The 19,400-nt window shown below is 41.1% G+C and overlaps 1 protein-coding gene across 2 annotated transcripts in view; it reads left to right on the top strand.

Annotated features, from left to right (window-relative positions):
* LOC132576966 (mitochondrial amidoxime reducing component 2-like) overlaps nt 1-19,400 on the top strand; it is a 22,184-nt gene extending 2,784 nt beyond the window's left edge. Inside the window, exons 3-7 of one of the 2 annotated variants that reach the window (XM_060246303.1) lie at nt 2,991-3,153; nt 4,621-4,761; nt 6,761-6,822; nt 6,896-6,967; nt 18,970-19,400. In XM_060246303.1, coding sequence (XP_060102286.1) covers nt 2,991-3,153; nt 4,621-4,761; nt 6,761-6,822; nt 6,896-6,967; nt 18,970-19,096 — 565 coding nt within the window. In that variant the 3' untranslated portion in view covers nt 19,097-19,400. Of the gene's footprint in view, nt 1-2,990; nt 3,154-4,620; nt 4,762-6,760; nt 6,823-6,895; nt 6,968-8,335; nt 9,630-18,969 lie in introns of those variants that run through there. The other variant, XM_060246312.1, reaches the window with a different exon arrangement.

The raw sequence follows: 19,400 nt of genomic DNA, 5'->3' as shown, positions 1-19,400 counted from the left end.
AGAGAACAGCAAAACTTGTTTGCTATTTAGTGATTTTTTTTAGGCAGTCCTAATAAAAAAGGCTTATTTGTTTTTATTTATTTGCAAATTTTAAGTTCCTCTGAAGCTGAATCCGATGAAGACGGAGGTTCTCTACCTGAGCCATGGTGGTCCAGGGGGGGAGATCCTTCTGCTGGCTCTTGACGGGGTGTCACTAATACCGGCCCCTAAGGTCAAGAGCTTGGGCGTGCTCCTTGAGTACTCTCTTACAGTGGAGGCCCAGGTAGCAGCCACTATTAAATCCGCCCTTTTTTCATCTTCAGCAGGCGAGGCAGTTGGCCCCTTTCCTGGAGCACGGTGACTTAGCAATGGTGATCCATGCTACAGTCACCTCAAGAATAGACCACTGTAATGCTCTCTACATGTGGCTACCCTTGATGCTGACTCAGAAACTACAACTAGTGCAGAACGCTGCGGCGCATCTGTTAATGAGGCTCCCTCGATGGGAGCACATTCAGCCAGTGCTGAAAGAGCTGCACTGGCTACCTATTGTGTTCCGAGTCCGCTTCAAGGTGTTGGTATTGACCTTTAAAGCCCTTTATGGTCAGGGACCTGTTTATCTGCGGGACTGCCTTTCTCCACATATTCCCCAGGGAGCACTGCGTTCAGGGGCAAAAAATCTGTTGTCCATCCCTGGACCAAAGGAGGCTAGGTTACATTCAACGCTAGCTAGGGCCTTCTCTGTGGCAGCACCAGAATTGTGGAATGCTCTCCTGGAGGCCATATGGGCCCTGCGGGATCTCTCCACTTTCCACAGGGCCTGCAAGACTGAATTGTTTCGACAGGCCCTTGATATCTAACCAGGAAAGAGCTGCCACCTTACATCATATAGAGTACTCAGTCATCACCGTCTGGAAAGAAGAACTCACTTGTATTGTATACTGTAGCGATACAGCACCATGCAATGGTTTTTAAAAAATTTAAAACTGTAAATGTGTTTTATTGGTTTTAACTTATGGAATGAATGTTGGTAGCCACCCTGAGTCTGCTTGTGGAGAGGGCAGGTATAACAGTGCGCCTCGCGGTCTCACTGGATCGCTTCTATATGCGGCTTATGGCTATCCCAGCCCCTCTTCAGCCTCAGTTCTTCCTCTTGAATTTTACCTCACGGCTATGGAACTTGAGGGGTGGGTGTAATATGGATTTCTCAATACTAGTCTCTTCGGGGGGTTTGTTTTGCTTTCAGATGGATATAAACTCAGTTTGTAGGTAGGGGACCACAGCAGCTTTGATAGCTTTCCCAATATACTGGCACCAGAGAACTTTAAAGTAAACCACAGAAATTTATTAACGTACACACACCGTCTTCAACTGGGGAATGGGGAATATATACATGGGCTATATTGTATCTCAAGCAGTTAACAGTTTCTTCGTAGTTCAGGCTTTATAATATCTAGTTCACTTAGGCCTCTCAGGTTTCACAGATCATACAGCTTTCACTCTCCAACACTATTCTGGGTTGGCCTCTTGGGTATAATGTGCCAAGTCCCTTAAGTCGACTGGTGTCTCTTCTCCCAGCCCTTCAAACTTCTAGACCCACATCTTTCCCTCAACCATCTCTTTAGCTCTTAAGAGAAGTGTCTCTGTGTCTGTGACCTCTCAGGTCTTTTACTGTGACTCTTCTCTAGTCACACACAGCCCCTTGGCTGTCTAAATAGAGTGAACAGTGAGCTTTGCTTCTCTCGAAGACTCTCCTCAGCTCCTGTCTCAGCTCCTTCTCAGACCAACTGCTCTCTTCAGCAGTCTCCCTCCGACTCTGTCACTAACTGCCCTCAGCCGTTAGCTGTCAATCACCTCTGAGAGTTCTGAGCACACTGGCCCCCACCCTCAGATCATCTGATGCAGGCTCTATGCGTCCTTAGTTTTCTTGTTAACCCGTTCATTACTGTCACAGCAGGATAGAAATGTAATGTAATAAATAAATAATAAATAAAGAGTAGTACTTATAGAGTTTTAGTAATATCTTTGAACCTACTAAACTACACTGTAGTATCTCTGAAACTCTCGTCTGTTTGGTCTGTACTATAAGTTATGTGAAGAAGGATCTACAGTTCGATCTCTTGATGAATTCTTTACTTGTTAAAGTGACTGGCAGTGGACACACATGAAACTGCCTCATAATGAATCAGACCCTTGGTCCATAAAAGTCAGTACTGTCTACTCAGACTGGCAGTGGCTCTCCAGGTTCCCAGGTGGAGGTCTTTCACATCAGTTGCTGACAGGTCCTTTTAACTGGAGATGCCAGTGATTGAACTTGGGACCAACTGCATGCTCTACCGCTCCCCAGTGGCATGTTAGAGATGAGTAGTGGTGCTGAGGTGGGATTAATGTCTTCCCATTGGAAGACCTGATCATGCAATGTGTCTCTTTAAAGGTTGATTGCTTCTACTCTGGAATGATCCCCCATTTTTCTCTGATTTTTGCTGTAAATGCAATTAAGTGGGAGTGGAGTCTTTGCACATGGATTTGCTCAGTGCTTTCCCCTTGTGTTCTGCAGCTGAGTGGGCTTTTTGCCAGTTTAAGAAAAAATAGTTTACTTTTTTTTTAAAGTAAGCATATTGCTATAGTGTTCAGATGCTATAGCAATATACTACTAATATTTTTTAAATGGCAAAAAGCCTGCCTGTGCCGGAGGAAGAGAATGTCAGGCATGAAGGGAAATGGCACTGGATATGGGTAGAGAAATGTGGAAGCTCACACGTTCCCATCTCCAACAGAACCAAATTTACACATCCCCTGTGTAGTCCTTGGCTCATTCTTGCTTAGTCACTGTTTATGCTATGATCCTATTATCCTGTTAATGGGTTTATCATATAAATAAGAGCAAGTTTTTAAATAAAGAACAAATTTTTGCTGTTCAGAAAATGAGTAAACGTAGTCTAAATTATTAGCTGAGCATTGTTATGTCCTAGATAGCAGAGAGTATACTGATATCCCTCACAATCATTCAGGGTGTTTGGCTTTGACATCCAAGGAAGAGACTGTGGTGAAGAGGCAGCTCGGTGGATCACGGCCTTTCTGAATTCGCATCCATATCGCCTTGTTCATTTTGAACTAAACATGGTTCCAAGGAATGCAAAAGATCTTATGGAGCCTTTTCGACCCAGTGATAAGGTAAGGTAACATATTTGCATTAGTTCTTATGTGTCTTACAGTGCAACCCTATTTTTCTAGTCTAAACCCAGAGTGATTCCTCACCAGCATTTGCTCTGCCCCTGCACTTTTCCTTGAATTGGCACAAGCCATCAGTTCCCCACCAATCACTCCACTGTGCCTCTTGCTTTGGGGCTACTTTCAATTCCCGTCCTGGCAACTGGAACTCCAAAAAACCTGTTGCTGCAACGATAATAGGAAGAAGCCGCAATGTAAGAGGCGCCTGCGGAGCAGCTAGTGGGGAATCCATTGCTTGAGTTGGTGCAGGGAGAAGAGCGGTGGTGAAGCAAATGCTGGTGAGGAATCACTCCCAGTGTAATAAGTAAAATCAATGGGATTAAGACTGGAGTAACTCTGCATAGAGTTGATTGTAAGTTTTCTAGACACCTGCAAGAAGAATATAAATAAGTGTTGTGAAATGTAGAAGATTTTTGCAAGCATCTAACTAGTTAAATGATGACGATGATGATGATATTGCATTTATATCCCGCCCTATACTCTGAATCTCAGAGTCTCAGAGCGGTCACAATCTCCTTTACCTTCCCCCCCTCCCCCAACAACAAACACCCTGTGAGGTAGGTGGGGCTGAAGGAGCTCTTGCAGCAGCTGCCCTTTCAAGGACAACTCCTACAAGAGCTATGGCTGACCCAAGGCCAATCCAGCAGGTGCAAGTGGAGGAGTGGGGAATCAAACCCGGTTCTCCCAGATAAGAATCTGCACACTTAACACTACACCAAACTGGCTACACTGCACCAGACATTGGAAACTAACCAGAATTGGTAGTTCCAGAATACTTTCAAGGTTGGAACCATTTTTTCTTCTATTGTATTATGGGCTATGACTTCTGATGCAAGAAGGTTCTGCTTTACCTTGGTTAGGTATCTGGTGGGTCCCTCATTGTAAACCACCTCTTTTGTTTTTTCTCCCAGCACCATTTTACAGTTGTCATTCTTTCTTGGCATTCATTTCAAAGTAGATAGAAGTTTACTGGCACATGTTGAATGGCTTTTGTGGTGAGGGATGCTTGGTAGGTGCTGCAAGTTACTACCTTTTTTGGCACAGGTAACTGTACATTCTTGGGAGCCATTTTCCTGGACAGGAACTTTGTCATATAAACTGAGCATCTTGCAGTTCACCCTTTGTAATAGTTTCTCCAAGTAACTGTTGGCTAGGACATTGTATACAAAACTTAAGAGAGAAATGCAACACAATATGGTAGAATATTATTATTTCTGACCTTTCCAGAAATTTTCCTTTTCATTGTGTGACCTGTTGGGTCACATATTTTATTACATTTTTGTTAATGTGCCTTAGGACAACCAGAAGCTGCATACAAATGCTTTGAGAGCGGCATTCAGTTTGTGGGTGAGAAGTTTGCTGTGCCAAGTTTTGATGGGATAGTGTTTCCTTTTTAAATATTTCCCGTAGATTGCCTACCCTGACTGTAGTCCAGTTATGGTACTCTCTGAAGCCTCTGTGGAAGAGCTAAATTCCCGGCTGGAGAAGAAAGTTCAAATACGTAACTTCAGGCCAAATATTGTGGTCACTGGCTGTGGTCCTCATGAGGAGGTAATAATTATAAACTTGCACCTTGCACTTTGTGTTAATATTTAATGGAAGCAACATGTTTATAGATAAATATTAACCAACCATTTACAGAACCTCTTGAGGGAATAAATGCTTGAATTTTCAGTGAAGTGACAATGGGAAGGGATGCACTTTCAGATAAAATTGGATGCACAGCTGAAGGAATTCCATCCTGAGTCACATATACCTTTTCTTTGAAATATTCTTCTGATAATTTCAACTTTTAAAAAAGGTCAATTTTACAGGAATTTTAATACGAGAAGAAAAGTCGCTAATGAATTCATGTATTAACCTGGGCTGCTTCCCCATGGTTACAGTTCTCCATGTAGCTCTTCTTGTTGCTGTAAAAGTTGAGGCCCTTGAAGTGGCAGTAGAACAGCCACATGGAAATTTTTGCTATGCTCTCCTTGCCTCATCCCTCTGTGACTGTCATTCCTCCTTGCCTTCCCACTGCAAGAGGGCTTTAAAAATGTCTGTAATGGTGATAGTGATACAGTGTTATAATAATGTGTTGCCACAATGTGCTAGTTTCTTTTTTTAACAATGTGCAACTAGTTCCTGGCTTGCATATATTTTTTAAAAAGTGCCTCTAGCCATTTTGGTTGTGGAGTTGCAAGGAGAAATGTGCAACCTTATAATTCTGCAACTAAAAAGGCTAGAGATTCTTAAAGGGGAAAAATTAGGCAATTGGGAAGAAGTACATTGTGGCAATAGATCATGGCAACATTATAATGCCACAGCAATATGGGTAATGAACAAGCTCTCTGGGGACAGGGGATGGTCATTACAGTGACTCAGTAAAGGCAAATGGAATTGCTGTGGCCAAGACCTGAAAACATATGGACCTTCCAGTGCATGCAGCAACCAAGGCCCTTTGACTGTGATCCTTCAAAAAGATTCTATAAAACCAAGGTTGGGGGAGATTGCCACAGAATGTGAAACTGAAGCCAGAGGGGGTAGAGGATGATGTGATGGGGATACTCCTAAACCAGAATTACCGTAAGGAATATAGAAAGAATCCTGTTCAACAGAAGCTTAAACCTTTTATTACTCAGGGTAAAGGTCTGAAGCTGGATTAATTTTTAAACCTTGAAAATTCAGTGGTTTCCAGTCAATTAAATCAAGACTTTATTTAATCAAAAGTTAATTCAAGTCAAATAAGTAAATTACTTGGGTGCTACACATCAAGGCTTTTGAAAACTACATCGCTAGGAAAAAAGCTAATTTCAGTCTTCAGTATTTGTCTTGAAGTAGTGAAGTCTTGCAGTAGTGCAGTGCCAGGCCTCATATATGCAACAGGGATTATTTGAAGATGTTCCTGATGCAGGTATAATTACCAGCCTAGTTGAGTTGCACCTTCTTTATTTGCTTTTTAAATAGGTAGTAATGAACAGAACAGGTTTCTATCATGGCTTTCTTCCCTTCCTACAAAAGTTGATCCAGAGGATAAGAGACACTTGAGCCAATTGGGTTGCGTGCATGGGACTGTAAAAAAATAAATAAAAGTCATTTGCAGAAATCACTTCCCCGTGAGCAAACTATTCTGAAAGAGGGGAAGTGAGAATTCAGCTTATTTCCCTTTTAGTTGCAATTCCTGTGCCAGATTGAACAGTCCCTCAACCCTCAGGAACAACTTTTGAAGGGGACACATGAGGATGTGAGGGAAGGGAGATCAGTTTCACAATTGCATTCTCTTTTGTGTCTTGGAATCTACATGATATAGCAACTCATACTGATCTGTTTCTCCAAATCTGAAAATCTCTTTACTAATAGTACTTTTCTAACAGTAATGCCTTAATTTTACAGCCATTTTAAAACTAATGTTCTTACACCTGTTTTTTGTTCTAACATCTTTAAGAGCACTTGAAATAGAGATAAACTCTCTGCTGTATTACTTCAGTGAATATGAATATGCTCAGTGCTAGTCTGAGATGAAACACAGTATAAATGAACTGATGTTATGAATTTTGTATTTCTTTAGGATACTTGGGATGAGATAGTGATTGGAAATGTAGAAATGAAAGGCGTAATGGCCTGCCCACGGTAAGCATTTTGGATAGTATTTGAAAGCAGAAGCATGAGACTTCTTTTTTCTCACACTGCTTTGTCACTGTAGGTGTATTTTTACAACTGTTGATCCAGATACCGGGATAATGGACAGGAAAGAGCCTCTTGACACCCTGAAAAGGTGAAGTATTTTTAGTACTTCTCTTCATTTTCTATGGGAAGATCAGTTGTTACAGTTTACTTACTTTTTAGAAGCATGTACCAACATTTTTAGACTGTGGGTGGGAACATAGTAACTGCTTTTCTAGCTAGCATACAAAGCTGTACATATGTTGGTGTGGAGGTTTGGCATCCTGGTCACTTGATTTGGTTCCTTAGCTGCTAATTAGGATGGGCAGTCAAATTTTTTCTCCTCTCTCTCACTGCAGTGCTTTACTTTATTGTCCCATAGATTTGAATTCAACTTATTTTCAAGTATAGGTGCTTTAATATGGCAGCGGCTTTGATTTTTCGCAAAGAAGAGTCTTCTATTAGTCAATGCAAACATATTGAGTGCTATCTTTCCTTATAAGCTTCAGTGGGGCAGGAGTGGAGCACTGGAGGGAGGATGCAAAAGGCACACAGACTTCAGAATTGAGATAATTTTGGTTTTTGGCCATGTGCATGGCTATTTCAGGATGCTGTGATCCTTTTGCATATTGCTGGTGTTTAATATGACAGAAGATAGTGTCATCAAGTTACTGTTAAAGTCATCTTTTGCAATGACTCATTCCTCATAAGGAGAAATTGCAGATAATTTGCCTGGGATAGAATAACTTTCACTAGGTAATAATATCCTAAGAAGATGCACTGTTTCTATGAGGGGTACTCTGAGTCTGCCAACTTAGGAACCATCTGGGACTTCATATTTAGGAATTCTGGGTTGGATCCTGTGGTCTAGCTGTGGAAGGCACTGGAGGTTTGTGGGGAGTAATTAATTCTTTGTACTCTGCCTTTTTCTCCAGTGGGGAACCAAGCAGCTTACATAATTCTCCTGTCTTCCATTTTATCCTCATAGCAACCCTTTGAGATAGGTTAAGCTAAGAGAGTGTAACTGGCCCAGGATCACCCATTGAGAATTCATGGCACAAGTGGGGATTTGAACCAGGGTCTCCCAGATATTAGTGTAGCACTCTTAACTACTATGCCACACTGGCTCTCAATAACTGTGCGGGCTGAGAAGCTGTGGGGAGAGGAGAGAGTGAAATTTATCCATCTTGCATGATTTTCTCTGCTGACAGAAGAGGAATAAAGGAGTGATTTCTCCCTGTCTCTACTGAAGCCTTCTGACTTGTGGTTCCATGAAGATTCCACATAGATCAGAAGAAACTTTCCCAGGATCGGAAACTGATGTGTTGGGGCAGGGCAGGCTGAAAATATCAGAGAATCTTGCATGGACCTTGCACAGTCCTTGCTCTGGATTCAACGCCTCTTGTATTTCATTCCACTTTTCACAACAGCACTTAGCTCTCTTTGTAGATGATTTATTCTGATCTTATCTTGTCTGCAGCTACCGCCAATGTGATCCATCTGAGCAGCATATATATAAATCACACCCACTCTTTGGGTGGTACTTTGGAATTGCTAAAACAGGAACACTTCAGGTTGGAGACCCAGTGTACAAGATAATCGGGTAATACAGAAGCAACCCAAATGGAAACTCTTCTTTTGTACCTTTAAGTGCCTTTTTGCGGGGAAAAAAGATTTAGCGCTCTTTTTTATGTAATGCATATTTTTTGTATTCCAGTTAGAAAAATTAATGTAATACTTTTATGAAATATTGGTGCACACAGAACTTTCTTTAAAAGGCTTGAGTTTGAAGGAGAAAGTTGTTACAGTAATAAGCAGATCCTTTTGTATGTTGTGCATACATAATTAGCTCTGTACCTTTTCAGAATTCAACTTTTAAACTCATTGTAAGTGGATTAATGGAAGTCTACTGGGAGGCTTAAAAACTGAGTCACATCACTGAAAAATTCCTTGGGAATAAATTCAGGTGGTTAGCTGTATTGCTCTGAAGTATTAAAACAAAGTTTGAGTCCAGTGATGCCTTTAAGACCAACAGAGTTTTATTCTGGTTATAACTTTGTTGGTCTTAAAGGTGCTGCTGGACTCAAACTTTGTTCAACTTGGAAATAAGTTTAATTGATGCCAGTTCATATAATGGCATTTATCCAACTACAGAGTTCAAAGACTTAATAGCACCTAAGTCTTTGGAAGAGGGCACAGTGATTTCCTGCAGTTGTTCTCTCTCACTGCAGAGCCCTACTTTGTCCCACTGCTGTTTCTGAGGAATGTCTGACCCACCAGAACAATGTATCAGGGGCTCAAGGGACTGCAATAGGAGGGGAAATGGGAAAAGTACCTGACCATGAAGTTCACAGATGGTTAGATACAACTGGATTTGGAGTCGATCAGACTGAAAAACAACAACTTGCCTTTAATATTTTTCTTCCATTCCATTCATGTTGTATCCACTTTCGTTATGACCAAAAAAAACCCTGACCCAAAAGATGGCCAGTTTAAACAGATACAAGTGAAATTTCTCTTAATGTTAAGAGATCAGTTGTATTTTTGGGGATATATTTGAATATATATTTTTTTAATCACTGAATTGTAACCGTTCTAAGCAACTTACTTCAGGCAATATTATTTGAATGTACTTTTATACAAATCAATCTTTGGATGTGGTGATTGAATTAAAGCAACTAATAGAGATTCACTATGGGCCTGTTCAGATGTACAGTTTAATCAGTTGTTGCTGCTGTTTCCTACTGGATTAAAAGTGGCTGATCAGGCAGCAACATCTGCCTCCCGGTAGTCAATCATTGTTGCCTCCTCCAATCTGGATTATTTTGTTACCTGCTCCTTTGCGGTGTTTTTTGAGTTGTCCAGTTTCACCTCATAGTTTTCTCTGTCTGGATAGTTCTGCTGCGATATTAACCAACTTCTGGATGTCTGAAGGCTGTCCCAGAGCAAAAGGAGCCTCAGACATCTGGTTTATGGTCGCCATTTTTTTTACTACTTAGCGATATGCGCATAACCGCATAAGATTTTTTACCTATGTGCGTGCACATATGCACATAATGTGTGCATGCGCATGCACATTATGCTCTTATGCGCATAATAGTGGAGGAAATAAAAAAAGAACTGCATGGTGCTTTCATTTGAATGGCAGAAGACGGTTTCACCACAGAGTGATTCGAATTGCAGTATGGCAGTCTGATCGATAATATGCAGAACAAAGATATTTGGAACAGAACTGGGTCAGTTTAACACAGACTCAACACCCTGTGTGAACAGGGCCTATGAGTCATAAATAGTTATCTTCTAAAATTGTGGTTATCTTCTAAAATTGTAAAACTGGGTAATAATCTTAAAGTATAATTTTGAGTTAGAGTCTGTGCAGAGGTGAACTGATTATTTCTTCTGACAAACTAAAGCAGTGACCACTAAAGGTCGTTAAAGCAGGGAATAGAAGAGTGTGTATGTATAGAGTTGTGATCAGATACATTTATGGTGATAGCTGCAGAGCCAAAGCATAAATCCAGAAGAGCACAGGGAATCTGCTGCTGAGGATTGCTGATCTCTATCACCACAATAACAAGAGTGAGCGGCTGCCACATGGCTAGGATTTTACCACCTGCTTTGAGGGGATGACCCACATGAACAGTAACTATAAGGGATCATTTGACAACTCTTTGAGTCAGTGTGGAAAGGGCATAGTGAAACCTGGGAGTATGGTGAAATCAAAAAGAGCTTTATTAAGTAGAACAAAAGAACACCAATATTAAACAGGCCCAGTGATACCTTTAACAAAAGTTATTCCAGTTTACATACATTTAAGTGAGCTCTGCCTTATGAACACACATACTGGAATGAATGTTATTAGTCTTAAGAAACCATTGGACTTTAGTGATAATATCAACATACTATAATATTAGCACTCAACTCTAGAGTATCTACTTTGATAAAAATTATCCTGATGTCCACATATACTGTGCAAAGTGTTGTACATGCATGGGGGGCAAGACTACAAAAAAAGAGAAGATGAACATAAGAACATAAGAGAAGCCATGTTAGATCAGGCCAATGGCCCATCCAGTCCAACACTCTGTGTCACACAGTGGCAAAAAATTTATATATATATATACACACACACACACTGTGGCTAATAGCCACTGATGGACCTCTGCTCCATATTTTTATCTAAACCCTTCTTGAAGGTGGCTATGCTTGTGGCCGCCACCACCTCCTGTGGCAGTGAATTCCACATGTTAATCACCCTTTGGGTGAAGAAGTACTTCCTTTTATCCGTTTTAACCTGTCTGCTCAGCAATTTCATCGAATGCCCACGAGTTCTTGTATTGTGAGAAAGGGAGAAAAGTACTTCTTTCTCTACTTTCTCCATCCCATGCATTATCTTGTAAACCTCTATCATGTCACCCCACAGTCGACGTTTCTCCAAGCTGAAGTGTCCCAAGCGTTTCAACCTTTCTTCATAGGGAAAGTGTTCCAGCCCTTTAATCATTCTAGTTGCCCTTTTCTGGACTTTCTCCAATGCTATAATATCCCTTTTGAGGTGCGGTGACCAGAACTGCACACAGTACTCCAAATGAGACCACACCATCGATTTATACAGGGGCATTATGATACTGGCTGATTTGTTTTCAATTCCCTTCCTAATAATTCCCAGCATGGCGTTGGCCTTTTTTATTGCAAACGCACACTGTCTTGACATTTTCAGTGAGTTATCTACCATGACCCCAAGATCTCTCTCTTGGTCAGTCTCTGCCAGTTCACACCCCATCAACTTGTATTTGTAGCTGGGATTCTTGGCCCCAATGTGCATTACTTGGCACTTGGCCACATTGAACCGCATCTGCCACGTTGACGCCCACTCACCCAGCCTCAACAGATCCCTTTGGAGTTCCTCACAATCCTCTCTGGTTCTCACCACCCTGAACAATTTAGTGTCATCCGCAAACTTGGCCACTTCACTGCTCACTCCCAACTCTAAATCATTTATGAACAAGTTAAAGAGCATGGGACCCAGTACCGGGCCCTGCGTCACCCCACTGCTTACCGTCGTCCACTGCGAAGACTGCCCATTTATACTCACTCTCTGCTTCCTATTACTCAGCCAGTTTTTGATCCACAAGAGGACCTGTCCTTTTACTCCATGACTCTCAAGCTTTCTAAGATGGTATATAATTACTGGTCCAAGCAGGTTCTATGCAGAGATCCAAATTCCTCAGGTAGAGGTTCTAAGGGCAGTCAATCCTAAAGCCATAAATCAAAGAGGGATAGTAAAATTCATGCAACATCACAGTGAATAGATCAGAAATCTATGCTGCCAGAGGCTGATACTGTGACACAAGCAGTAATCCAAACAATTTTTTTGGGGGGGGGGGGGGATGGGGAGGGAAGCTTTTCATGCCAGGAGTTAGAGGTTTCAGTAGCAATTTGTGGAGCTGATACCAGCAGAAATACACACTGGATGGATTCTTGCTTCAGTTATATAGAACCTTGGACTAGGAGAAAGGGAAGGAATCCAGGTGAGTAAAATGGTGTGTTTTCTTAGTGATGGAAAATGAGAAAGAAGTTTCCAGGTCCTGGTAATATTTGTAAATAAGGAAAGGGCAGAGTCTTTGGGCAGGGGAGGGCATAAGGAAATACCTTAAATGTGGTCTAGACATGCAGTGAAATGAGGTAGCAGAATGGGTTCTACCACTTCAAGATACATATGAGAGGCGTTAAAATTTTGTGCAGTTCTTTACGCGTAATAATTCACTATAAGTAGAAAACTACTACAGTGTAAACATTTTGTGGGATCATCTTTTGAATGACTATGATCCATTTATTATCTCCTCAGACTCTAGGTGCCTAGCAATGCAGCAACCACGTTTTGTGGACACAGATAACACAGTCTAATCAAGATTAAAACACAGATTAAAAGACACAAGTTAAAAGCACCCAACATTTAAAACAGAATTAAACCAGCAAACCAGGATTAGGATATGCACAGCCAAATCTGCTGAAACAATTCTCAACATGTGGCTTTGCTCACTGTACTGGATTCCTCGTCTGATGAAGTGTGCTTAGAGTACACGAAAGCTTACATTCTGAATAAAACTAAGTTGGTCTTAAAGGTGCAACTTGACTCCTGTTTAATTCTCAACCAAATTAGGCTTTCCAATTTTGCATGGGGGAGGGACGGTGGCTCTGTGGTAGAGCATCTGCTTGGAAAGCAAAAGGTCCCAGGTTCAATCCCTGGCATCTCCAAAAAAGGGTCCAGGCAAATGGGTGTGAAAAACCTCAGCTTGAGACCCTGGAGAGCCGCTGCCAGTCTGAGAAGACAAGACTGACTTTGATGGACCAAGGGTCTGATTCAGTAGAAGGCAGCTTCATATGTTCACCTGGAATCAGGATTTGCCCCCAGCTATTGTTTCCCACTGCCACTCCTAAGATTTGTGGAAGAAAAATGATGTGAAAAAACTGGGTAGTAATGATCTCACCAATGAGGAAAATCCAGAAGTGACATCCATCCAGTGAGCCTGCTTTTGCAGGGAGGGTGGGATATAAATTGAATAAAATAAATAAGAACTGCCAAAAATCTGGCTATTCATAGAGATGCATAATATCACCTGACAGTGCCCCTCATGCCCCCAACACTCCTGGACTCCCACTGCACCAAGTGCTCTTGGGAATAAGACTGCCTTACATTCCTTCCTAAATGTGGCAAGTAAAGGCAACCTTTGCAGTCACTCCAGTAGGTCATTCCAAAGGACTGAGCCCACCATGGAAAAAGCCTGTGAGCTCACTACCATTTTTGTACACAGCTTGCCTTGCAGTTACAATCCTGTTCCCTCCGCAGCGTCCGGTCGTATTTCCCACCATCTGTGCCAGAGTTACAGGAAGTGCCGCAGCTTCTGCATAGCAAACGTAAACTGGGTTTTAGTGGTTTACGTTTGCTACCCAAAAGCCGCAGCACTTCCTGTAATGCGGGCGCAGATGGTGCGAAATCCGACCGGACGCTGCAGAGGGAACATGATGGTGACTGCGAGGTTAGCCGTGTGCAAAAACGGTCTGTAACTGTAAAGACAGTGTTAAGGGAGAGGACCTTGAGAAGGCTGCCTGAAGATCATAACTAGTGCAGAGGAGTTTACTGAGTGATACGGTTCACTAACTATGAGGGCCCTAGGTGTATTCTGTTTAGAAATGAAACTCTAATGAAAAATTGAACAAATCAGAGTTTTTATTTTACCAAAATTTATATTTTTATTTCAAAATCTTCCAATTACAATTAAAGCCGAGTTTTTTAAAAATTGGAAATCATTATTATTAAATTATATTTGGGATGGTAAAAAACATAGAATAGCTTATTCGGTACTAATTAAACCCCTAGCCCAAGGAGGTTTGGCCCTACCTGATTTGGAAAAATATTATCTAGCAGCCCAATTAAAATATATCATTCTCTACACCCTCACATGAAAAAGATTGGATTCAGATAGAACAATCTTTTCTGGACCCAGACTTAATTCATGAAACTATATGGAATACACCTAAATTTCGTAGTCCAAATATTCTCCTTAACCCTTTTTAAAAATTAACTTTAAATATCTGGGATAGATATAGATCTATGGTAGCTCCAAATCCATCCCCGGCGACTGTTTTTTTAGGCCAAGATTGGTTTCCACCTGCAAAAGATAAATCGAGTTTCCAAAACTGGAGGGGAAAAGGCGTATATAGATTTAAACATCTTATTATTAATAATAGTATGAGAATGAGTAAAAACTTAACAAGGAAATTCCAACTTAAAGCTAATTGGTTGCAATATAATCAGGTCCACCACTTACTGCATAGTCCTAATATTTAATCACAAATTAACAGACCACTGAGTGCCTTTGAAGAAGCACTAATAAACTCTACTACTACAATAAAAGGAAAGACTGTGATAATTTACAAAATCCTTATTAACCCCATCAGTAACAGAGAAAGCCCTTTCATTAAAGCCTGGAACAAAGACTGCGGCACACAAATATCTATTGAAACTTGGACGAATCTTTGGCAATCAAATTTATTTCATACTCCATTATTAAATCTAAGATTACAAAATTTCAAAATCTATTCACGTTGGTACCTGACACCTCAGCAGATTTTCCATGCCAAGAAACTAAAAGATCCCAATTGTTGGAAAGGATGTGATTTGGTAGGCTCCTTTATTCACTGTTGGTGGGAATGTCCAACAGTTTTAAGTTTTTGGAGTAAAATCATACCAACTATTGAATTAATTATTAATCACAAGATTCCTTTCTCCCCAGAATCAATTCTATTAAATTTATGGAGAAGGGAAGAGATGCCAAGACATAAAGCAGACTTGACGTCTCTCCTTATATTAGCAGCTAAAATTTTAATAGCGCATCACTGGAAGTCAAAGGTAATGCCTACAAAAAGACAATGGTTCCTGAAGGTCTGGGACATAATAGCAATGGATAAGATAGCAAACACAATTCGGCAATCAGAAGTTTTAGAAAGCGGAAAAGACAATAACACGTTTGTGGAAAAATGGTATCATTTCTTTAAGTTTGTACAAGAACAACAAAATGTTTCATGTCAACTGCCAGAAAAATATATAGACTTTGTATTCTATTAAGTCTCTCTACATAATATTGTAATCATAATGGGATGGCTAAAGTTATAGATATTGTAATAGTTATATGTGTTGGATTGTTATTGTAATATTAATATTAATAAATTTATTTAAAATTGAAAAAAAAAATGAAACTCCTATAACAGAAAAAAACAGGTCGGGAAAATGATTATCATAGACTATAGGAAGGAACTAAATATGCCAGACAACAGAGTTATCAGTGCTGGAGATTCACAACTGAGAAGACACTCCATCCTTAACTGCAGTGTTCAGGTTGCTGGGTAATATTTGGCCTATGGAAGTGAGTTGGGCAAAAAGAAGCAAAAGGGAAAAACTAAGAATTTTCTGATAATGTTGAGGAGAGGGTTCTGCAACTGGGCGAAAGTGTGATTGAAAAAAAGGAAGGATGGTTAAGAACAATTTAAAAAGCATATTCCAAAATAAATTACGGATGTTTTTTGCAATGTCATAAAGGAAACAACTAATGCACATTGAAGTAGGGTTGCCACAGGCAGAGGATGGGTGCCAGATCCAAGTTGGGAAACATTTGGGGATGGAACCTGGGGAGGAGAGGAACCTCAGTGCAATAAGCATCCATTTTCTCCAAGGGAACCAATCTCTGTAGTTTGGAGATGAGCTGTCATTCTGGGGGATATTGAGGTTCTACTTGGAGGCTGGTATCCCTTATTTACATTATCATAACTGCACCTATACATTCTTTTGCTGCTTATTACTTTTTAACATTTATTTGAAAATATTTGTAATCTGCACTCTTCACTGAAAGCTGCTTTAGGTGGTTCACATTGACCATTTTTTAAAAAACCTCCAGAGGCACCTGGACAGAGGTCGCTGGGCAGTGCTGGTGCTGTTGCACCTGTCGGTGACGTTCGACATGGTCGACCATCAGCTACTGACCTGTCGCCTCACCGACGCTGGGATCCAGGGGTTGGCCTTGAACTGGCTTTCCTCCTTCCTCCAGGGTCAGGGACAGAGGGTGGCACTAGGAGATGAACTATCTCGACAACACCCACTTATATGTGGTGTGCCGCAGGGAGAGGTTCTTTCTCCAATGTTATTTAACATCTACATGCAGCACCTCGCCCAGGTTGCCCAGAGGTATGGGCTGGGCTGTCACCAGTATGTGGATGACACCCAGCTCTATCTGTTGATGGGCGGCCAGTCTGACTCCACCCCGGAAGATGTCCGCAGCACTGCATACTGTGACGGGGTGGCTCAGGCTGAGTAGACTGAAATTAAATCCGACTGAGGTCCTGTATCTGAGTCACTGCGTTCCAGGACCGGAAGTCCATTTACCGACCTTTGTGTTTCTGCTGTCTTGCCCTGAAGAATAACAGAACATATATATATATATACACACAAGCCATTTATTTGTGTTGCAGGGTACCTGGTAACTTTCATTTCTTTATGCTTTGATAACAGGATTTAAAAGGTTGCCAAAAGAGTGAAGGCGTTTTTACAGCTCTGCTCACCATTTGTCCCTCTCTGGGCCTGGAATTCTTCATTCCCAGGAGCAGAAAGATGGATGCTTCTTAACCTTTCAGCTGGCCATCATGTTTGTCGGGCTTGTGAACCAGAACCACATTCCAGCCTGCCTTGGGCAAAGAAGGAATTGGATTTGTCTCCCTTATGTGCAAGAAAGACCATTCCAATTCAAAGGGGCATTGCTGTATCATATTAATATTGTTCCTAGGGTTACATTACAATATCACATTTTAGGGGTGCATGGCTTGGAAATCAGTACAGGGATGTTTTCCTGGATATCAAATGGGGCCAGCTGTACTTTGCAGCAGCCTCCCTAGGGCCAGGCAGGGATCACAGGGCCCAGATGTACTGTGCAACAGCCTCCCTGGGGCCTGGCTGGCTGGCCAGAATTGCTGCAGGGCCTGGAAAAGTTACCGTCACAGTTCAGTTTGCACTTGATTATCTCAGATGGTGCAGCCTGATATGCTACTATTAGGGGATGTGGTCTAATAGGGGAGAGGAGAGGAGAGGAGAGGAGAGGAGAGGAGAGGAGAGGAGAGGAGAGGAGAGGAGAGGAGAGGAGAGGAGAGGAGAGGAGAGGAGAGAAGAGAAGAGAAGAGAAGAGAGTGGGAGGTGACAAAACATCAGGTTTCTGGGAGGGGTCCAGAATTTCTAATTTAGAGAAAAATTCCAATTAACAAAAAGAGAGGGTTCCTTTTAAATAATAATAATAATACATTTTAATTTATATCCCGCCCTCCCTGCCGAAGCAGGCTCAGGGCGGCTTACATGACATAGTACATTGTACCATGATACAACAATAAAATTCAAAGCAATTAGCAATTAAAATACAATTACATAAAAACAACATTTAAATTAATAGTTTAAAATTACAATATCTCCTCTCCTCTCCTCTCCTCTCCTCTCCCCTCCCCTCCCCTTCTCCCTTTATGCTTCCACCGCCCCCTTATTTTTATTCACCGCCCCCCAATTGCACCCAAGACTACTATCACCCCCCTGGATCATTCCAGCACCCCCCAGGGGGCAATATCGCCCACTTTGGGAAACACTGAACTAAGGTATAAAGAGACTCTTCCATGGACGAGTTTCCTCTTAACAAATTAACTCATTCCTGTACACTTCTAAGGTTTTCTGGACTGGTTTCCCTCTTGCCACTCCCTTTAACTTATATTCAACAGCAGCAATTAGAATTTTTAAATATATATATATATATATATATTCTCCATTATACAAGATCTTACAGTTTAAAAGGGATGTGTGCTTTTTAAAGTGCATCTGCATGGAAGTTCTGAAAGGGTTTTTTGTTCATTGATTCTCTTCCAAGACAAGCATGGAAGTATTTGTTATATGTTTCTTTCATTTTTGTTCCTCATGATCCATCCTATTGGAGTCCTTAGCTATACTGCCAATTGAACTGTGATTGACTGAGTCTCACATTTTAAGGGAAAGAAAGTATCATCTTTTCACTAAGCACTTACCACGCTCTGGTTTAATAGCAAAAAGCTAAACTGATACATATGTAGCTGTTGTGTGACGTGTCCTTATGTTGTGCGCTTTAATATAAATCCTGACAATCTTTTTAGATTTAGAGAAATAACAGTCCAAAAAATTATTTTGCCATTGTAACACAGGAGTGACCTAGATTATGCCCTCTCAATTGGAACAAGAATGTGCATTCACTGTCCATGTACTGCCATGCTGAGCCTGCTTTGGTGGGGAGGGCGGGATATAAATAGAAATAAATAAATGTCTGTTTTTATGTGTAAATTTATTTTAGCTTAATTATATTTTGGTTGGCCCTGGTTAGTGTTTGGATAGGAGACCACCAAGGAATACCAGGGTCATGATGCAGAGGCAGGCAATAGCAAACCATCTCTGAATGACTCTTGACTTCAGAACCCCATGGGGTCACCATGGTGAGTTGTGACTTGGTGGCAACCCCCCCCCCCCCCATTAATGGCACATCTTTCTGCCTTCCTTGTTTTCAGTTACCGCAAGTGTGATCCTTCTGAACAACATACCTTTAAGAATGATCCCCCTTTTGGATGGCTATATGGAGTTGATAAAACTGAAGTAATCCAAGTTGGAGACCTTGTGTACAAGATAATCTGTTGACTGAAGATGAGATTTCAGTTATTATGTTTTTGGTGCCTCCTACCTGGCACAGTATTTCTCAACTGACCTTGTGGCTCACCAAAGTTTATGCCACAATAAATGCATTAATTTTATGGTATCACAAGATTCTTTGTCCAAGTATGCACCTCCTACATATTTGTAAATGTTATGTTTTATATATTGTGAAAATACTGTTGATTCAATTATGTTTAATTTGACCTGAACCCACCTAGACTCTATTCTTGCTTATAATTAGCTTGTAAATGAAAAGTTTCAAAATTTATTCTAAAGATGATTTGATGAA

This window comes from Heteronotia binoei, chromosome 1 (assembly GCF_032191835.1).
Source record: "Heteronotia binoei isolate CCM8104 ecotype False Entrance Well chromosome 1, APGP_CSIRO_Hbin_v1, whole genome shotgun sequence".
Lineage (NCBI taxonomy): Eukaryota > Metazoa > Chordata > Lepidosauria > Squamata > Gekkonidae > Heteronotia > Heteronotia binoei.
This window is presented reverse-complemented; position numbering and strand designations above follow the sequence as displayed.